The 21636-nt window shown below is 35.2% G+C and overlaps 1 protein-coding gene across 11 annotated transcripts in view; it reads right to left on the reverse strand.

Moving 5' to 3' along the window:
- Dgkb (diacylglycerol kinase beta) overlaps nt 1-21636 on the reverse strand; it is a 592477-nt gene that overhangs the window by 314373 nt on the left and 256468 nt on the right. For all 11 annotated transcript variants that reach the window (XM_057782585.1, XM_057782593.1, XM_057782590.1 and 8 more), the window contains 3 exons: nt 15051-15136; nt 13397-13486; nt 9101-9261 (listed from right to left, as the gene is read on the reverse strand). In XM_057782585.1, the coding sequence (XP_057638568.1) occupies nt 9101-9261; nt 13397-13486; nt 15051-15136 (337 nt within the window). The remainder of the gene's footprint in view (nt 1-9100; nt 9262-13396; nt 13487-15050; nt 15137-21636) is intronic.

Raw genomic sequence — 21636 nt, forward strand, 5'->3', positions numbered from 1 at the left:
TGATTATCAAATTAACAGTTGATAATTAAAATCTTTATACTGATGGAATTTGATCAAAAAATTAATTTAATTGCTACCAGATAGTAGCAGTTTAAGAATTACTTGTGTGTTGATTTGTTCTTCAGTCTTGGCAATCAAACTCAGGAACTTGTACACACTAGGCAAGTGCACACACTATGGTAAATACTTCTCCCTAGAGTTATTATCCATTCACAATAAGGACATTTGTAAGATGAGCAGACAAACGATTGGACTAAAAGGTGATCATGTTCAGAGGACAATTTTATTGACTTTCAGACCAAATCAAATACTTTGCCTTCGAAGTGAGTCAGTGACCACTTCTAAACTACAGAAAGATATTTCTAGTACATTACCAGGAACACTACGTACTATGAGAAGGAGCCGAAAGCTGAAGATACCTCATCAGTATGAGCTCCACTATCTTGGAATATATGTCAGTGAAAATTATGTAGTCATATTTTTCCTATGTTGGCAGAATAAGAGGTTCTTACTGACTGACTAAGGCAAAAGGACATTAAATTATAGCTATGAAAATATCTATTTGATAGGAAATTCTGGTAGTAATCTACGTGGTGCAGTAAAAGTCCACTTGTCTTTGTCAGATTTTTCCTAGTTTAGGAGAATACTTCCAGAGTGACTTCAGGAAGACTAATGTGGATAAAGGTTTCCTTTTCATGCCCCTGCCACTGCATCTTTTACTATGTATGATACAAATGCATTCTGGAGTTTTTCTACAAAACAGGAGTACCATTGCAGAAGTCAGGTTCCTTACTGACTTGCCTCTCCCTGTCTACTAGCTGACTTCTATTTTGAAGAGATTCCGAAGTAATACTTTCTGGCATGATTAACAGCAGTTACAAAATAAATATTAGGGCAGGGATAATAGAATTGGTCTAGTGTAGTCTTCATGGGCATTGTCTTGCAGTTGTGTATTTAATTATGTTAGCAAGACAAAATAATTTATATTTATGGTAGCTACAATTTTTAGTGTATACGATCCATGTACTTTCCTTGACTTGGGCTCAGAGATCTAGGGGATATGAGATAATTTACAGTTCTCATTTAAACACACATACACACATACATACACTCACATATCACATATGTTTAATTTACATACACACATGTGTGCACACACACATATATATTCAGTTGCAAAGACAATCACCACTACACATAGTAAGAAATAGATTTTGTAGTGGTATTTCATTTATATTTTAATAAATAAAGCTTGCCTGAAGATCAGAAACGTATAACAGCCACACTGGCCAGCCTTACAGTCCAGGCAGCAATAACACACACCTTTAATCCCAGTAGTCACACTAGCTTACCATAGAAAAAGGGTAGTTCAGTTTTGCTGAAATTTTTCACTATTTTACAATTTATTTCAATTAACATGAAGCCCTATTAAAATTACTAATATAATATCTGTCTAAATGAGGCAAAATTTATGGTCAACCAATCAAGTTGAATGGTAATGCCAGTGTTCTAAAATTTATTTTAAAATCCCAATGCAATAATCTAATTACAGAAAGACATAGTTGATAACAATTGACCTAAAACATGATGTATTTATTTTTAGAAAGCTAAATGTGCTTTATAACTTAGCATTAAATAAACAGTAAGATAAATACATTAACAGTTTATAGTGAAGTGGGTGATTTAGTGTATGTTGCTGGAGTAAAAAAGTGCCAAAGTAGAGAATAAAGATGATATGAGAAGTGACTTCAAATTACTTCTTGATGAAGCAGCTCCCATTAAATTGGTATCAATCATTGTATACCACAGAAAGTGTGAAAACCATTTTCATTCTTGTGTAGCTTGGAAAATAGAATTCTTTTGCACAGGGAGCTCCCATGGAATATGAATTTTAAAGTTCCTACAGCCATAGGCTTCTCGTCCTTTTGGATTTGATCTTCCAGCTCAAAGCCACAAAGATGAGAACATGACTTAACAGAGCAGACTTGGTTTGGTTATGGCTGGAGAAGCCACAACTGTCAACAGAATCAGAATGTAGGAATCTGACATTAATGACTCAGCGGGTTTGACACTTTTAGGGTGCCTCATGTGTAATCCCTGAAGAGAAATAGGTGAGGAGAGACAAACCTTAAGAAACAAATAACAAAAAGAAAACAACAATTGAAGAATCTGCTATTATTGACTGAAGACAGCATAACATAGGCGAACTCTCTGTGTTGCAATGCATTGGTAATGATATAAGAAACGAAAAGCAAACTTCCATTGAGCAAGAGAATAACAGCCTGATGACATGTGAACCTAACTTTCTTATTTTCTATCAGAGCAGTACAAGCTAGATGCAATCTTAGAATTGAACTCTGATCATTTAAAATGCACTGGTTTATTGTATCGCCTACTGGAAACCTACAATAAGACTCAATGAGAGGGAGTGGGTTGTTCAAACACCTTGGAGCACTGGTTCCTCTCTTCTTTCCAGTATTAAATCATCACTAGCAATGTATAACTGTTCAGATATCTGAACAAATAAACAGCGATGTTGCATCCATGAATGAAAGAACTGGTCCAGCAGTGACTATTAACTCTGGGCAACTAAGACAGCATCATTTTAACAGCAGGCAAGGACCAGATAAGGTTAAAAGTTAGTATTGCATTGAGAATTAAGTATTGTGGTGTTTGCTTATGCACTTTAAAGCATATTCGATTAATAATGTGACAGTAAGAAAGTCATCTATGGTCTCACCACAGTTCTAAATCACATTAACTGTAAGAAATAAATGTTCATTTATCTCTATATTTCCATGTGTTAGGTGATATCTTTGTTAACATCTTATTACATTTTAGGGCTTTTAAAGCATGATATTAGAAATACAGCTTTATAAAGCCTTAGAAATTTGATTGCCACTGTTCTCATTGCTCCCATTTCAGTAGTAGCTTTAGGCACACTTCAATCATTTAATCCTTATTATGACCTTCAAGTAGTTTCTATGATGGCCTCTTCCGTTTGCTTTGGCGGGAGTAGGAGTTTTTACTCATGGACAAGTTGTTTTTCTCATTTAAAGAGAAATGAATGCGATATAGTGATATGGCTTTTGGATTTAGAAACATTTCGTTTCCTCTCAATGATGTCCAATAAAATTTGCACACTCAGTTTGTGTTATTTTTTTTTGACAAATGAGAATATAATGGATTACAAAATATTCATGCTTTTAATATTTAACATATTTCATCAAATTATTTTCCAATCTTTTTAAATTTATAGGCTTATCACACGATATAAAGGTGCCCACTTTTAGCTGGGTAGTGGTGGTATAAGCCTTTAATCCGAGCACTCCAGAGGCAGAGACAGGCAGATCTCTCTGAGTTTGATGCCAGCCTGGTCTACAAGAGCTAGTTCCAGGACAGGCTTCAAAGCTACAGAGAAACCCTGTCTTAAAAAACAAACAAACAAAAAAACCCCAAAGAACAAGAGAAGAAGCAGAAGAAAGAAAAAAAGAAAAAAGGTGCCTGTTTTTAATATTTAATCTTAGAAATAGTATATGCTAACCTTTGTAATTTTTCACAATATGGTAACGCATTGCATAACATTACATTTTGCTGTTCATGAAAACTCTTTTTATCTGTTTTTTTTTTTTGACTAGTTTCCATTTTCTCTGTCCTTTCCTATATTTCCATTAGATCAATGATTCTCAAGCTCCTCACGCTGTGACCTTTTAATACATTTCCTCATATTGTGGTGACCTTGAACCAAAAACTTACTTTTGTTCCTACTTCATAACACTAATTTTGATACTATGGATCATAATATAAATATCTGCTATGCAGGATATCTGATATACGATAACTGTTAAAGGACTGTTGGACTCCCGAAGGGGCTGGCTGAGAACCATTGCATTAGATCCTGTATCTAGTTACCACTTTGCTTTTCTATTTTTAGTCAGTCTTGCAGCATGAACAGAACTTAGTGTCACCCCAAATCACTGCCCTGAGTACTGGGATTTCACGTACATGTCATGAAATCTGCTATTATAGTCTCATATTGGAGGGTGCATCTTAAAAGATGTATTTACTTTATTTTATGAGTATGTATATATTAACTGCATGTATGTATTGCATCACATACATGCATGGAGATCAGAGGAGGGTGATAAATACCTGGACCTGGAGTTAGAGACGGTTGTGAGTCAAGGTACAGGAGCTGGGAATGGAAACCCAACCCACTCCTCTGCAAGAGCAACATGTGCCTTAACCAAAGAGCCATCTCTCCAGGTCCTCTCATGTTCTGATTATAAAATGCTGCAAACTTAGTTTATTAATCTTATGTTTATTAATATCTAGAAGTATTTTTGTGTCATTTGCTTGTAAGTGGTACTAACATGCATTTCAAATGAGGAAAAATATGAAAAGTGTAAAATATTTCCCCTTTAAACATTTGAGATTTTCTCCTTTCTGAGGTAATTTTTTTCCTACATAAATGACAGTTATATACATGATGCATATCACACATGAACAGGAAGATAAATTATAAATTTATTTTTCTTCAAATGAATAAGTAGCACTATCCCATCGGTTATTGTTTCCTTCAATATTATCCAGGGATCTGGAAATTCAGCATATGCTAAACAGCATATTGTCTATGCATTTCCTGGTCCCCTTGTTTAGTTTCACTTTCTACTCAGTTCTATTTATTTTTATCATAGTATATTAGCTATAGTTTCTTAGCAATATTTAGCATATGACAAGAACATTGACCATTGTAGGTACATTATTACAGAAAAGTACAATGGCATTCATCCAATTACAAACTGCAGTTTATTAATAGGACCACTAATTCCATTTCAGTTCTCAGCAGCAATTACTGAAATGTGTAAATTAATTTTGCTGCAACACTGAATTTTTTGTAACATTAAATCTTTCCATAAAATAATTTTAAGGCCTTATTTTATAACTTTATACTGTTTTTCTCATCCATGCACACTATCTTTTTTACTTATTAATTATATATAATACATGATTAATATATGGTTATTGCTTCTAAATAAAAGTTTCTATTCAGTAGTTTAACTTTAGTTTCTGGACTTATTTTTAATTAATATACTTTCGCTGTAACTGTATGTAACCTTAAAATAACAACAAATATTATATAAAAATATATGCATATACAGTATTTAAATTTCTTGAGACTAAATTAATTTGCTTCTAACTGTGGACTCAAAATGATAGAAGAATCATTCTCTTCTTTTTGATTTTAGTTGTAACAGTGCTACAATCCCTAAATGAAGATAATAGTAACAATGGATTTTCTTTATCCATTAACAACTTTTATTTCTAATTATACATTACATTTTTTTAAATTAATTAATTAATTAATTTAATTATTAAAGATTTCTGCCTCTTCCCCGCCACCACCTCCCATTCCCCCCCTCCCCCAATCAAGTCTTCCTCCCCCCTCAGCCCAAAGAGCAAGCAGGTTTCCCTGCCCTGTGGGAGGTCCAAGGACCACCCACCTCCATCCAGGTCTATTAAGGTGAGCATCCAAACTACCTGGGCTCCCACAAAGCCATTACGTGCAATAGGATCAAGAACCCATTGCCATTGTTCTTCAGTTCTCAGTAGTCCTCATTGTCCGTTATGTACTCATTCATATTTGGTTTCTAGCCATAAATAAAGGACATTGAGACTATAATTCGTGATTCTAAAGAAGCTAAATAAGAAGGTGAACCCAAAGAAAAACATATAAGCATCCTCCTGAATATTAACCTTCATCAGGCGATGAAAGAAGACAGAGACAGAGACCAACATTGGAGCACTGGACTGAAGTCTCACGATCGAAAGGAGGAGCAGAAGGAGAGAGAGCACTAGCAAGGAACTCAAGACCGCGAGGGGTGCACACACACACTGAGGCAATGGGGATGTTCTATCGGGAACTCACCAAGGCCAGCTGGCCGGGGTCTGAAAAAGCATGGGACAAAACCGGTCTCGCTGAACAATGGATTTTTTTAGTGATAAAAGCTACCAGCACTTGCTTCTCTTTAAAGAACTGTGATGATTCTGGTTCATCTCGGCAATGAAAAAACCATCAGTCATTATGCTGTGTTCTCTGTTGCTTTTCCTCTGCAGGGCTGGGGACTCGATCCCAGGGCCTTGGAATACTAGCTCTGTTGATTTATTTATTTGTAACTTTGCCATTTGCATCTATAGGCAAATATTCTTTAAGGGTAGTTATATTTAGGGTGGTGAGTTTTGCTAGCTTTGGAATATAAACCAACAACTCTTACTAACTATCACTCTTAAATATCTTAAAATTTTGAGGATTTTATTTTTAAAAAGATTCATTTATTTATTGTGTATACAGTGTCCTGCCTGCATGTATACCTGCAGGCCAAAAGAGGGCACCAGATCACATTATGGATGGTTGTGAGCCACAATGTGGTTGCTGGAAATTGAACTCAAGGCCTCTAGAAGAGCAACCAATACTCTTAAGCCCTTAGCTGTCTCTCCAGCCAGAAGATTTATACTCAAAGGAAAAGTAAGTTTAATTGTCCCCAGCTTTAGAGCATGTTGAACTTTCCCCAGCTCTAGTAGACACACACACAGACACACACACATGCACAGTGTTATCTTCAACTATATATGGAGGTTAATGGTTCTTAAAATCTTGATAACAGACAAACAAACATAGAATCAACCAGAATCATCTTAGACATGAGAAATGGTGGAGTCATCTCAGATCCACTGAAAGCATAACATTGAATGCTGAAATTTGCTATGCAACTGCATCTGAACAAATCCTGTTGATTCTGCCTTTGACTTGAGGATGGGCACAGGAAGACTCCCTCCCTCCCCAGCAAATATCAGCTCTTTATGTGGTCATGGAAAATGTTCCATTTCTCAGACTGGTTTCGATCCTAATACATGAACTGGCTTTGTGGGAGCTTAGCCTGTTTGGATGCTCACCTTCCTGGACCTAGATAGAAGTGGGAGGACCTTGGTCTTCCCGCAGGGCAGGGAATTTGGACTGCTCTTCAGTATTGAGAGGGAGGGGGAATGGAGTGGGGGGAGGAGAAGAGGAGTGGGGATAGAGGGAGGGGAGTGGGGGGAGGGGGCAATATTTGGGAGGAGGGGGAGTGAAATGGGAAACGGGGAGAAGGTGGAAATTTTAATTAAAAAAGAATAAAATAAAATAAAAAAAAAAGATCCAGAACAGAGTCAAGGCTATATAGTGATACACAGATCAATAGAAATGGGTTAGTTTATAAGAGAAAGCTGGCAAGTAATTGGCTGAGTCATTGGGCAAACAATTATATTTAATATATTAGCCTCTGAGTAGTTATTTTAAGCAGCTGCAGGTGAACAAGAGAGAAAATGGTCCAGGAGGACCCAGCAGAATGCAAAAGAGATTCTTACTACACATATGTTTGGATTATAATACATACATATGCATATATATGTGTATAACATTATATATACATAAAAATTATAATATAATACAGTCACATGCATGCACACAAATATATATTTATATGTATATATAATTATCCATAAACACCTTTAGCTATTTAATTCTTAAATTCATTTATACATATAATTAATACATTTTCATAATATCTATGAATAATATGTTTATACTTCTCTGTAAAATTTCTGTTCTTTGGGTAAATATTATAACTGTGCTACTAATTGTCATCTAGACCATGTTATCATTTTATCTAAGCATTAATATCAATTTTTTTAAATTTTCTTTTTAGTAATTTCTAGAAAATGATATTTTAAACTACATAAGAATATTATCTATAGTTTTACTATGTTGATTTCCAGTTGCCTTCTTAATTTCATTTTTATTTCCAAAAATTATATACAAATGTGCTTTAAAATTTTTAAATGTTAGATGTGTTGGCCACTGTAAAGCACCTTTTATGTACTTTTGAGTTGGATGAATCATTGCAGATAATTTTATTTGAAAATTTCTAATTTTATGTAATTGATGTTCTTATGGCCAACTGTGACTGATTTTCAATTAATCTTTCACAGATACTCCCCAAACAAATGAACTAAAAACAAAAACAACAGCTATTTTTTTGAAGAATGTAAATTTTTCAATAGTTTTTTAAAATTTTTTCAAATTGTATGGAAAATCATAGACTTTATTCAGATGGTGGCTAAATGTGATCAGAGAGACAGAAAACATGACTCCCAGTTCAGTTTGTTTTCCTCTATAAGATCCACAGACATTTGAAGCTTTTGATTGCACAGATCTGCTGCAGTTCAGGCCTTAGTCCTTAGGATATTCATGTGTACTCAGTCCATGTGGGAACAATTACTGCAATAAGTACGTCTGCTAAACTAACACAATACCAAAACCCAGCACATGGGTGTGATAGGCTTCAGCATCTGTTGGATTCAGGGATACCAACATGACAGAAACTATTTAGAGAACTTTGGTATAGCGTTTGAGTCTAGTGGACTTTAATTTTGAAGTGAACATCTTTAAATCCTTTTTCTTTTTCTTTTCTTCATCTCTTATTTGTACTGCCTACTGTCATGAAATATTATTTTAATATGTGTTACATTTGTTAACACTGTGGAGTATTTGCTGTGTTCTTTCATGTGTCATTTCTGTAACTCTGTGAAGCAGTGCTATTTTGCCTGCCTAAAAGACCTAATTGGTTGAATAAACAGCTTTCACCTTGTCTTATTGTATCTTTTGTCTTGTCTGATTCCACTTTCTTGGTGACCTATTCTTTTCTGAAGAGGAAACTGACTCAGCAATTAAGAGCACTGGATGCTCTTCTAGAGGACACATATTCATTTCCCATCACCTCATGGTTGCTCTATCTGTAACTCCAGTTCATCCTAAGGTTCCATACCCTCTCCTGGCTCCATGTGACCAGGCACACATATGGTACATAGATATACATGCAGCCAGAAAACTTTAGCACATAGGTAAGTAAATTCTGAAAGAAGAGGAAAAAGGTATTTCCTAAAAAAAAAAAAAAAAAAAATGCTAACATAATTTTTATGATCAGTTAATTTTCATAGATTAAGGCATTTTGTTGAGTATTAAAGACAGGTATAAAAAGTAGGGTTTAGTGGGCAATCTTACCACGCCAATGGAGAAGTAGTTGTTGATGATGCTGTAAGGCACAGGGTCTCCTTTCTCATCCTTGTCATTGGGTATGACTTCAAACTTCCACCTGTCCAGCATTATTTCTGTGCTGATCTCAATGTCCTTTAGGATTTTCATCAGATTCTCACCTTCATAGCCTAATAAAAAGTGTTACAGTGAGATAAAATATAAACCATCTGAAGGGAGTTACACATGTAAGGTTAATTATCATTGCTTAATTATATAAATTATTCTGTAGTCAAATAATGCATTTTACTGCTAATTTTAGTGTACATTAAGAATTGAACTTAGTCTGATAATTACACCAACATTTCAGGATTAGTTTTGGCTTCCAACAAATATTCCTTTCTTGTAATATAAATTCTCAGTTTACCCAAATGCTGAACAATGTTTCTACCACACATCCTTCACACTTGTGTACCAATGCATTAAAATGTAATTCATTTTTAATTCTATATTCTATAAGCATAGTTTACATAAAATACCAACTTCCACCTTACTTCTGAAAATGTGAACCTAGTTGCAATGTTAGATTTTCCATCTGTCACTTATCTTCAACTTTCCTTCTAGTGGCAAAGAAAATATTTAAATAAAATAAGCTGCTCATTCTGAGCATACTTCAACCTATTTCATAATTTGTCTGCTCATAGTGCACCTATGCTTTCTAGATGAGAACACTTGTTTTGGCAGCCACCTCCCAACATAAGGCATTACTTGGACATCTTGTCTAAACTTCAACCCATGTTCAAAACTGCCCTTCTCTTAGAATTAAGTACACTACAATAAATGCTTATCTTTAATACTGAAGGCCTCCCTTGCCAAATTTCCAAGTCCATGTTTTAATGGATGAGCTATATATAGTTAATATAGATGCCCTGTGTTTATTTGATTTTATAGTCTTTTCAATGTACCTATAAGTACACAGTATGCAGTGAGGACGGAGGAGTGACGTGGGGGATATTAGTGGACATGTTTCCTAACCTCACAGTGCTTGACCAATGTGCTCAGTGTTACACATCTGGTGAGAAAAAGTTCTGCTTGCACATGCTGTAAATAAATAAATTTGTTTTTTTTTTTCTTTGTAAATAAATCCTAACCAATAGTTGGTTCCAGTTCCCTGGTGACGCTGCTTAGGAATGTTGGTGCCATGATTCTCCTAGAAGCCTTTCCAGTTTACTGGCAAGCACAGTAATTTTAAAGCTGAAATTGTACATCTAGATTCTCTGCTGGTATAGGGGTTATCGATAAACACTGTAGCCCAAACTCTCCAACTCTAATACTCACTACCTAAGCAATAAATACCATGACAATCCCACCAGGCTTCCTTTTGCCATTGCAATAAGAAACTATGCTTCCTTCTTCACATTTAGCACCTGGTGAAATGTGACGGCCGTAGGAGGGTTTTGTAGACCATCTGGCTAATGGTAGTCTTCATAATTCACTCTTCCATAGCTCTGAGCTTTGCTGAATCTATATCATTCTTCACAGATTTATATATAGCTGGTATTACTTAACAAAGATTTACTCTCTAAAAAGATAAGAGTCACTTATTTATTTCCCCTCTCCTGGGCCAGAACACAGTAAGCACTTTGAGAATTCATCTTTAATCTGATCTTTGACACACAATGTAACCCTCATTTCACTCACCAAGAGTATGAATCTAACCTGTATGAATATGGAATTCTTTATTCAATTTGAGATTTAATTCACTTGATAATGTGAAAACAAGAAAATAATGTACTAAATTTTCAAAGCTCAAACATTTGAAAAGATCAAATGCATATACCAAAAGATCACAATAAGACATACTCACAGTTCCCTCTCTCCAATCAATACACATATCTGAAAATCAGTGGACATGAGCATCTTGTAATGATTATGTCTTTATCTTACAGTTTCATGGTCGTTAACTGAATACCAATATCATTTTACTATAACATCCTTTTGAAAATTCCAAATACAATATATGCTAAGTATTTTACTTAGCTTCCAATTCTGTGTATGCAACAAATACAAAGTTGAATGTGTGTATGTGTGTGTGTGTGTATATATATATATATATGGAACAAAAGTTCTTAACTTTGTTGTAAATCACAGTTGCTTAGGTATTTTTTCTTTCTTTTTCAAATGACAGATGTCTGCTAGAGTCCCAGCCCAAGGGATTTTTGTTCAGCATATTGAGGGTAGGGTCAACCATTTATTTTTAACAAGCTCCCATGGGTTTCTTTCTTTGGAGACTCTTTCAAACTTCTCATAGTGTGTTTAGATTAAAAAAAATATTTAGAAAATATTTAGAATTTGCTCGCATTTCTTACAGAAGCCAACTGGAAATGCAAAATCTAGGAAAGTGAAAACAGCTACGGATACATGCATCATCACCAGAATACAAAAGATGGAAGAGAGAATCTCAGGTGTTGACTACATGACAGAAGAAATGGCCAAATAAAATGCTAAATCTAAAATATTCCTGACACAAAATATCTAGAAAATCTGGGACACTATGAAAAGAACAAACCTAAAAGTAATAGGAATAGAAGGAGAAGAATCACAGCATAAACACAAACAACAACTTCCTGAACAGTACCTGAAAGCACAGGTACTAAGAACAATAATCAATAAATGTGACCTCATGAAACTGAAAAGCTTTTCTAACCCATACCTGAAACTATGTGGTGAGCTAGGAACCAGAAGCTGCACAGCCAAGACCCAGGGTAGAACCAAATAAAATTGGACAAAATGTCAATGACACTATCTCTAATGATACTGTGCTATACTGATAGATCAATGTCTAGTGCAACTGTCATCAGAAAGACATTGTCCAGCAACTGTCCAGAGAGACCAACATCCGAACACTAGGTGAAGTCTCAAAGAAGCTGTAGAAGATAGGGAGGAAGGATCCTAGGAACCAGAGGGGTAGAGGACACCATAAGAACATGACCTACAGAATCAACCAAGGAAGGCCCATTGAGACTCAATGAGACTGAAGAGGCATCACAGACCCTGTATTGGCCTGAGCTAGGTCCTCTGCATAGACATTATGGTTGTCTATTTTGTTGTTCTTGTGGGACACCAAAGAGTGGGTGTGGGAGGGATCACTGATGTTTTTACCTTCGCTTGTTAATCTTTCGCTCCTAGTGAGTTGCCTTGTCCACTAACGATATCAAGGCTTCTGCCTAGCCTTATTTTAATTTGTTATGCCATATTTGGTTCATATACCTGGCAGGCCTAGCCTACTTTTTTTTTCTAAGAAAATGTAAGAAGGAGTGGATCTAAGAGAGAGGGCAGGTGGGAGAAGACGGGGAGTAGCGGAGGTTGGGAAAACTTCAGTCTGTTTAGCAGACGTAAAGAAGAAAAATAAATAAAATATTTACAATTTAATTATTTCTTATTGTGCACATTCAGGGATTGACTAGTAATCTATAGATGATTATAATGTCTCATCAAAGTATTTCAGCGTCATTGCTGAAATGGTGCCTCCATTTGCACTTTGCTTGATTCTCCATCCCACTGTCAGTCCCATCCGTAGAAAAGGACTCCTTGCTTCTTTTGATTCCTTGAACACCGAACTTTGTCCCCTCTGATTATGAAGCCCGTACCCAGTTTTATGAGATGTTGTCACTATGATTCCATTAGTTTCCTCTCTGATCGAGAGAGTTTTACTTTCTTGGAATCATTTCACATTTTTAAGAAAGTCTTAAGTGTTATACACGACTTCATATGAGTAGAATTTCTATGATTTTTCTTTTTTCTTGTCAAGTATAAAACCCAAGGGTTACTACGATGTAATTTCAAATAACAGAGCTTAAGGTATTCATTTCTGAGAAAGGAGTTGTTTTATCATATTGGTAATAAAGTCAGTCTAGAAAATGATCTCTTTGTGTATTGGCCTCTCACACTCCTTGAGCGTCCTTCACTTTAGGATGTAATCACTTCTATCTAGTTTCTGCACTAGAAGACAATAATAGCGAATTAAAAGTCTGAATATTGATTTAGAGTTTGTTTCTTGTATCTTATTTTCTAAGCAAGAAAAACCCAAGTCAGAGATGCTTGAGAACTTGTCCTTTGAAGACCAAATCAGTAATTAATATTTAATTAGAGCCATCACCCAATCTAAACTCTCCAGCTCATTTTGTCCTTCCAAACTCTTTATTATTGTTTAAAATGCTTTAGTAAGCAAAGATCACCTCATTTATTGACTACAACCACATGGTCACCATTATGCAGTAAAGGCATTCTCCTACTTTCAGATGAATTACTTTGCAGCTGTCTTACCTCCACCCCACCGCAGGCATCTTGCTAGGTCATTGCCAGTCCCAAGAGGCAGAATAGCAACTGGAGGGTGCTTGACTACATTGGCTTTTTCTGTGGAATTGGACAAGGAGAAAAACAATTTTAAATCAAATTGAACAACAGTAATTAGGAAACGAACTTACATTGAATAAATAATTTGACAAAGCACATGCAAATAGAAACAAGTTAATTTTTATAAATACAATTACAACTGACAATGTCTATGTAGTTGTGGTAACTGTATATATATATATAAATATATATATATGTATGTATATATATATATAATTTATAAAGTAACAGATATTCTTCATAGACCTCATAGGAGGAAAACTGTTTAAATATCTTGACTTAACTCAAAATTGTGTGTGTGTGTGTGTGTGTGTGTGTGTGTGTGTGTGTACATGAAGCAGGTACATGAAGAATAGAAACACATGTCACGATGGGATCTATACTGCTTGGAACCTATAAATTTCCTGCAACATCAACTCTACTAACACTCTATTTTAATTGAGAATAGTAAATTCTAAAAAAATATAAATTATTCTGAGTAATGCTGATCAATTGTTTCTATCCATAGTATTGCAATATTTCAAAGCAAATGAATAGAGCATTACTGCTGGATTGCCTGAGAACCTCAGGCTTGTTCGCTTAGAGTTTATTTAGATTTACCTTTACATCAAATAGTATTTGAAGTTCCAAGCAGTATAGATCTGTCACCAAAATTCCACATGCTTTTATTTGTACCATGGCAAATATATTTGCCTCTCAAGAATTTTTATTTTCTTTTCCTTTCCCTCCTAAGTTCATGAAGTCAGTGTGTGGGTATTTATATGGATCAGTTGATGAGATGAATTGCAGATAAAACACAGTGCAATAACACTGAATTTGGGGTATACAATAAGCCAAAAATTCCCAGTGTTCTTATTTTTAAAACCCTTACTGGTGCATAACCACTTATACCTTTGCTGAATAATTTTTATAATTATCAAATTTTAGCTTTTTCATAGGAATCATTTACAAATATTTTCTGTCTTTCATTAGAATTCCAATACCAGAATTTTTGCTGTGTATTTTCATGCAACAATAGTAGATTAAATTGCTAGATTTGTAAGGAAAGTGTTGATAATGACATGTTCTTTCTTGGATTATCTGCACACAGGCAGCTGGGAGATAGGAGGGATTCCTCCAGGCTGAGACTAGTGACTGGCACTCCCACCAGGACGTTTTCAGTTTGAGATGTTTTTCAGTGATTAACAAGACAGAATGTTCTGATTTTCACTTCTTTAAAGGCAAAAAAAAAAGTGTATTTGTAGAGAACAAACTTTCTTCAAATTAATATTGATTTGGAAATGACTTGTAGATAATAAAAAAATACTGCACTCAGAGACTAAAAGAATTTAAAGAAAATATTTGTTTAAAATGTATCAATTTTTGAATTTCAAGGCATTATATATTTCAAACTATTCATGTGTTCCAAAAAGGGACACATCTAAAAGAAAACTGTAAGAATTTTCAGAATTCATTCATCCTGATGCTTGATAATTGATAGACAGAAAGACTGAGAGGACAGAAGACGAACAGAAGGTAAGGTTACTAGTCTCACCCAAGCGCATGAAACACAGGACTTCATTACCTATGCAATCCAATATCCAGCCCACTGTCCCATCTCCACCGCAAGCCAACACTCTGAAGTCAGGGACATCCCGGAAAAAGTGCAACCTGAAAAATAAGTATTTTATGGCATATTATTTACATTTCAGAACTTCCTTATGTATTTTTATTATTTTTAGCTTTTTTCAAATAACTTGCATTTTTAACTTACAAAAAAATGTAAATATTGCTGTCTTACATATCTATCGAATATCATTTTTGTGAATACATATTCCAGATCTTGTCTTTAAAATTTGTTTAAATTTATTTATTCAGGCCGGGCGGTGGTGGCACACGCCTTTAATCCCAGCACTTGGGAGGCAGAGGCAGGCGGATCTCTGTGAGTTCGAGACCAGCCTGGTCTACAAGAGCTAGTTCCAGGACAGGCTCCAAAACCACAGAGAAACCCTGTCTCGAAAAACCAAAAAAAAAAAAAAAAAAAAAATTATTTATTCAAGGTTCTATAGGATATTTAATTTATTTTTGTAAAAAGCCAAATTCAAATAATATATGATACTAAATTATAACATTCATAAGAATATCCTCTCAGATGTAATCGAAACACACATAATCCAGAATAGTACATGCAATACAATTTCTTTAATAAGTTTTGTCAACCAGCCATTGTCTTTTGAAAATTTATTTAGGCATGATTACCGTGTCAGTCACTTTAGCATGTTCCCCCTTTTCTTTCTCCATTACTGGGAGACATTGGTCAGCCTGCAGTTAAATGTTAGCTTTCAGAATTTCCTTAGCACCTTCAGTCTGCCCATAGAGGAGCCAAACTTGATTCACCTTGTGTCTGACCTGGTCAACAGATTTACTACCCAGGGCTGATCAAGCTTAATTGCTAGGTCAGCTGTGCTAAATACCCGCGGCTCCTGTTCACACTGCATGCGGTGCAGTCATTACCACACCTGCGGGGAGGACAGTCAGAAGGCAGGCAATATATCCCACCTTAAAGTCCTCCTTGCTATTTTCCAGCAAATGAAACGTGGAAGCAGAGGAGAAGCTGGTGCACCCTCTTTCCCCTTGCTCCACATATCAGCGTTGAGTACAATGTGGTACAGAACCACCCATGTCATTTTTCTCTACCTTGGATATTCATATACAAAGAGCCATCTAGAAAGTTTCATTATGCATCCTATATACTTTATTTACTTTAATATTTTATGTATGAGAAAGTGAGAGGGAGGCTAGGAAGAAAGGGAGGAAGGGTGAAAGAGAAGTGGGGGCGGTGCTACCTGTGGGAATGGCAGAGAAAGCTAAAATAGGTTGGAACCCAGTTAGACACAGTGTGGAAAGGGTGATGTGGATGCTGGGAACCAAAGTCTGGTCCCTCGTAGAGCAGCAGGTACTCTTAAATCACTTCATCGACTTCTCTTCATCCACTAAGCCATCACTACCCATATTAAACATCCATGAGACTGTACTATATACACATGTAAGAAAAATTTCTTAGCATAAAACATTACAGAGAGATCTGTCTGTATTTCTACCACCTGCAGTTATATAGGATTCTTCGTGGATTTTGTTATTTATGAAAATCCTTTATAGATTCAGTATGAAATCGTGCATTACAGTGGTTGTCTCAAGAACGAATAGATTCCGCATTAAATAATTTGCTTTTCTGACCTTTAAACTGTGTCTGGCATTTCATTATTACAGGCTGAAGAAGTGACTCAGTGAGAAAATTACCTCCTTGGCATGTGTGAGGTGCTGAGCTCAGTCCCCACTAACATAAATTTTCAGAGCCTGTCTCATTCACTATTATAAAAATTACTATTCTAGTTACCATTTGAGTCGCATTTGTATGAAATTTTGCATGTGTGTGAAGGCTGTTTTAGAGTACAGTGTTCTGCTACATTTGCTTTATTGCTCTTAATGACTCCCAGAGTGGAGAGTGTCCAGTTCCTTGAAACCCTTGAATAGTAAGAACATTTCAGTATTACAGCATGGCTCTCGAGAGTTTAAACACCGGTTTGATTGTGTGTGTAATGTAATGTCTCTTTAGCACAGTTGAGCATTCCCATAGGTATCTTGGTGATGGGTGGCCTTTCCCATGAACAGTACTATACAAACTTTGAGAATTTCTTCAACTGAGTGTTAATGTTATTTAACAAACATTTCCATATTATGAGTGATAATTTACACTTAAATGAAATTCATTTGAAGATATTTTCAAAGCTATAGAAACATTATATGAGAAAATACATACAATTTAACTGAGCCCACCATCTGGTAATAAAATCCATAGATATTTAACATGGATGTATCTTTCAGTTCTTTGGATATCATAATGTGTATATTTCCCCTCTCTTGAATCCTGGCAAATATTTTCCTTCACTCCTTCTCCACTTGTGATACCTGCACTGTGCACAATGTGGTGAGTACCTATGTGCCAATCTCCCCCTTTACAGAACATCCCTGACAACCCGTGTGTTCTTCTGTCCTTACCCATGTAATGTTCCTCCTCTCTCACACAGGTGAATCTGAGCATATACGCTTTATTCACCACTCTGCAATTCCCCCTGGCACCGGTACGAACTTGTCATCAATGATGTTTCCCTAGACCTTTCTATGCATATCTGTTTCTTTGCTATTTCCACTGATATGTGAAATTCCAACTATGTGACTATGCCTTTCAAATTCATTTAAGAGACACTTTGCTGGTATATCTATGCTGTTATAAAAGACTTTTTTGTATTTGCTTCCTACTATTACAAGCAGAGTTTGCTTGGAGAGTATTATAATTGAAGCACTCTAATACAACACAATTGACTCATTCTGAAAGACAACAAAGTAGTGTTCAAACAAATGTAGTCCACTTAGTTCACCCTCTCCAATATTTTGGTTCTTTATTTTAAATCCTTATAAAGAAAATTTTTGATTAATTTCTATTCATTTGATTCTTGTTAAAATTTCTTAATTTGTCTTCTTTTTAATCATTTAGTTTGTATTTTGCAGAAATCATTTAAGAATTGAACATTCTTTTTACTCCCCTACCCAGTGATATGGGTTTAAATGAAAATGAATTCAACTACAATGTGTTCAAATTTATAAATCTCTTGATGAATAACTAAGACTTGTGTAAGTGAATATCTTCTATTTGCAATAAAAAAGAATTCACATATAGTTTCTCTTTCACTTTATCTTCTTCCTACCTTTGCTTTTGTCTTGCAAATTTTTCAATTTATTTTTATTCATTTCTACATTTACTAAATAACTAAATAACCACCGAGACAATGGGAATTTTATCAGGATTTGAAAGCATGAGAACCATGCATTCTCTTCTGCCCTTTCTTGGATTTGTCCATCTTTGCATCAGCACAGTTCTCTCTCAATCACTTTTGCTTTCTAGGATGTGTATATGCCAAAGGACATAAAGAATTTTCCCTTGAATTCTTTGCTTTGAATATATGTTTTTAAAGTAAACTTTAAAAATAATAAGAAATAAATCTAAATCAATATTAAAGTTATAAAACTAATCAATTATAAATACGATAAAATCCCTCATATTTGAATATAAGATATTGGATATGCTAATATTTTTCAATAAAATATATATTTTTGAATATAATATTAAATATATTTTATATCTGTTCAGATTTTTTTTATATTTTAAGAATATTTAAAATTATGTTTACTGATACTAATGTTACTTCTTCCTGGAAAACAATTTTCCCATTATATATTTCTTATAAAAACAGTCATATTACTATTTTGTCTATATTTTATTTACATTTTGTGCATATAGTTGTGCTACATAGTAATTAAAATGGCATTATTGTTTTCACTTTTGTAATAGGTCCATTTCTCTGTTTCATTTTCCTTGCTAGAATTCTAATATTAGCCAAATGTGGGTACTTATACAGAATAATCATATTTTGTTCTTTGTCTTAAATAGAACAATTCTAGTATATATCCATTCAAATGATATTTGTTACACAAAATTTCTTTCTCTATTTCCTTTCTGATCAGCACACTTCAGGAGGTCAATAAAATGAGCTTCTACTTCTGCAATGGTATTTTTACTGTGAATAAGGTACTCTTTGGAGACTCTGATATGATATCTCTAGTTTAAATTGTTAGTATAAAAATGTATGTTCATATATGCCTGCTCTATGACAACATTCTTACAATTCTTCCCTTCATTCTACTGGTAAGTAAGTACTTATAAGTTTATAGAAAATGAGATTTGGTTTGCTAAGTAACATAACAGCATTCAGGGTCATAATGGGCCTCATTTTTCTTCTCCTTTCAATTAAAAAATTTGTCATATTTATATTGCTAAATAAAATAGAAGTCTTAAAATACACTATGATTTCCAACACTTTTGAAAAATGTATATTATTTTGTAAGTTTCTTAAGTCTGGTGATATTTGGATAAAAGCAATTTCTGGTGATTTCTTTTAAATAGGGGGTTCTAAATAATGCTTAAGTTCCTTTAATACTTATTGAAGCATTATTAAATATAAGGAATATTATTAAAAATGTTTACTTGTAATTCTTCCTAACTTAGGTTTTTCTAGTTACAATTCTGTAGCAGATTATGGTCCCCCTCTATATTTCTGAACACATTGGCATGGAAGCTAAGGAAGCTTTCTTTTGTTTCTATTAATCACATGTATTATTTTAATTTCATTTTACATTCTAAACACAATTCTCCACCCCTCACCCTTCCCCCCCCCCCCCAAAAGGTAAGTAGTCATCAAAGTCTGGCACATTAAGTTGGGGCAGGTACAAGCCCCTCCCCCTGGATTAAGGATAAGAATGGCATCCCACCATCCAATAAGCTAGCTCACCCACAAGTGATAGATCCTGGTCCTGCTGGCAGGGGCCTCTCACATAGTCCAAGCTTCACCAGTGACTCCCACATATGGAGGGCCTAATTCAGTCCCATGGAGACTCCACAGCTGTCAGTTTAGAGTTCATGACTTTTCATGAGCTTGGTTCCACTGTCTCTGTAGATTTCTCCATCATGATATTGACCTGCCTTGCTCATATATCCCATCCTCCATCTCTTTCGATTGGATTCCCAAAGCTCCACCTGATGCTTGGTTGTGGATCTCTGCATCTGATTCCATTGGTTACTGGATGAAGGTTCTATGATGATAGCTGCATATGCGGGCACCCTCTCCACTATTGCTAGGAGTCTTAGCTGAGGCTATCCTCTCAGATTCCTGGGAATTTCTCTAGTACCAGGCTTCTTCTTAACCCCAGAGTGGCTCTCACAATGAAGATCTCTCTTTCTTTGCTCTCCCACTCCATCCCTTTCACCCCCCTTGAGCTTTCAAAGCATACCAGCAGAAGTCGTTGTCACATGACAGACTAAATTGAAGCCTGCCCATGGGAATTCACCACTGTCCTTCTTTTCCAGGGTGCTGCTTCATCTGTAATTCAGGCGTGTTCCTTTTTAAAATTCTTATCATAGGTTCTTTAGCATTGTCTACCCCGAACATCCATCCCATTTCATCTGTCAGATCGGCTTAGCTTAGGTAAATGGGTTACCGAATGGACTGAAAATTTGGCCTTTTAACTCAATTTCTTAATCCACTCAATCCATGTGATTTTCCATAGGGAAAATCCTGTAGTCATTCTTAGTGTCAAATTCCTTCTGTTTACCATTGAAATAGAATTGTCAGCTCCTGCTTTCCTGTGCTTTTTGCATATAAGCAAATAATTTAAAAGATTATACATTATACTATCAATAGGCATTCTCTTTCTCTCCCTCCTCTCTCTCTCTCTCTCTGTCTCTGTCTCTGTCTCTCTCTGTCTCTCTCTGTCTCTGTCTCTCTCTCTCTCTCTCTCTCTCTGTGTGTGTGTGTGTGCCTCCCTCTCTTTCTCTCTGTATTTTTAGGCCAAGAATACTTCTGTATTTCTCCAACTTACTTGCCTGTGATGTTGAAGCAAAGAATAAATCCACAAAGACAATTTTCTAGAACTCAAAGTTCAGGCTCAATTTGGGCAGAATAGTTCTGCCTACAGTTGGGAACAGGAACCAGTGGACATTAGGAAAGTATGCCCATAGCAATCATACTAGAAGGTGCAGCCATGGTATTGCATCAATTCAATAAATTTGTCAAGATCCAAAATTCAAAGTCTCACAATACTTCTTTTAACCCAGGACAACAGTCAGGAATGCCTGCTTCCTATTTTTCTTTCCAGTAATTAATGAATGAGAGAATGAGAAGATTTTAGAAGGATGCCTCTGTGGAAAGTTTAGTAGTGTATGCTACACTTTCCATCTATCAGTTGAAATTATTTTATCTAGAAGATCAATGGGTATAATTACTTTACAAGGAAATTATCTTGGTTTGTACTTGAGTCTGTATAGGTTATTTAGTGCATATTTTAAAGTTAAACTTCAAATAGATTATGAATATTAATTATTATTGAATTTCCAGTGTAGTCCACAGCATTACTGGTTTCCCTAGAGATTTTATCTACAATTGTTACATTTGAAAGCAATCTTATGCTAATAATAGAGCTCAGTAGCTCCACTGCAAATGTTCAACAGCCACCCTAGAGCAAGTTGTATAGTTCCAGTTATTCAACAGGGATGCATT

This window comes from Chionomys nivalis, chromosome 10 (assembly GCF_950005125.1).
Source record: "Chionomys nivalis chromosome 10, mChiNiv1.1, whole genome shotgun sequence".
Classification (NCBI taxonomy): Eukaryota; Metazoa; Chordata; class Mammalia; order Rodentia; family Cricetidae; genus Chionomys; species Chionomys nivalis.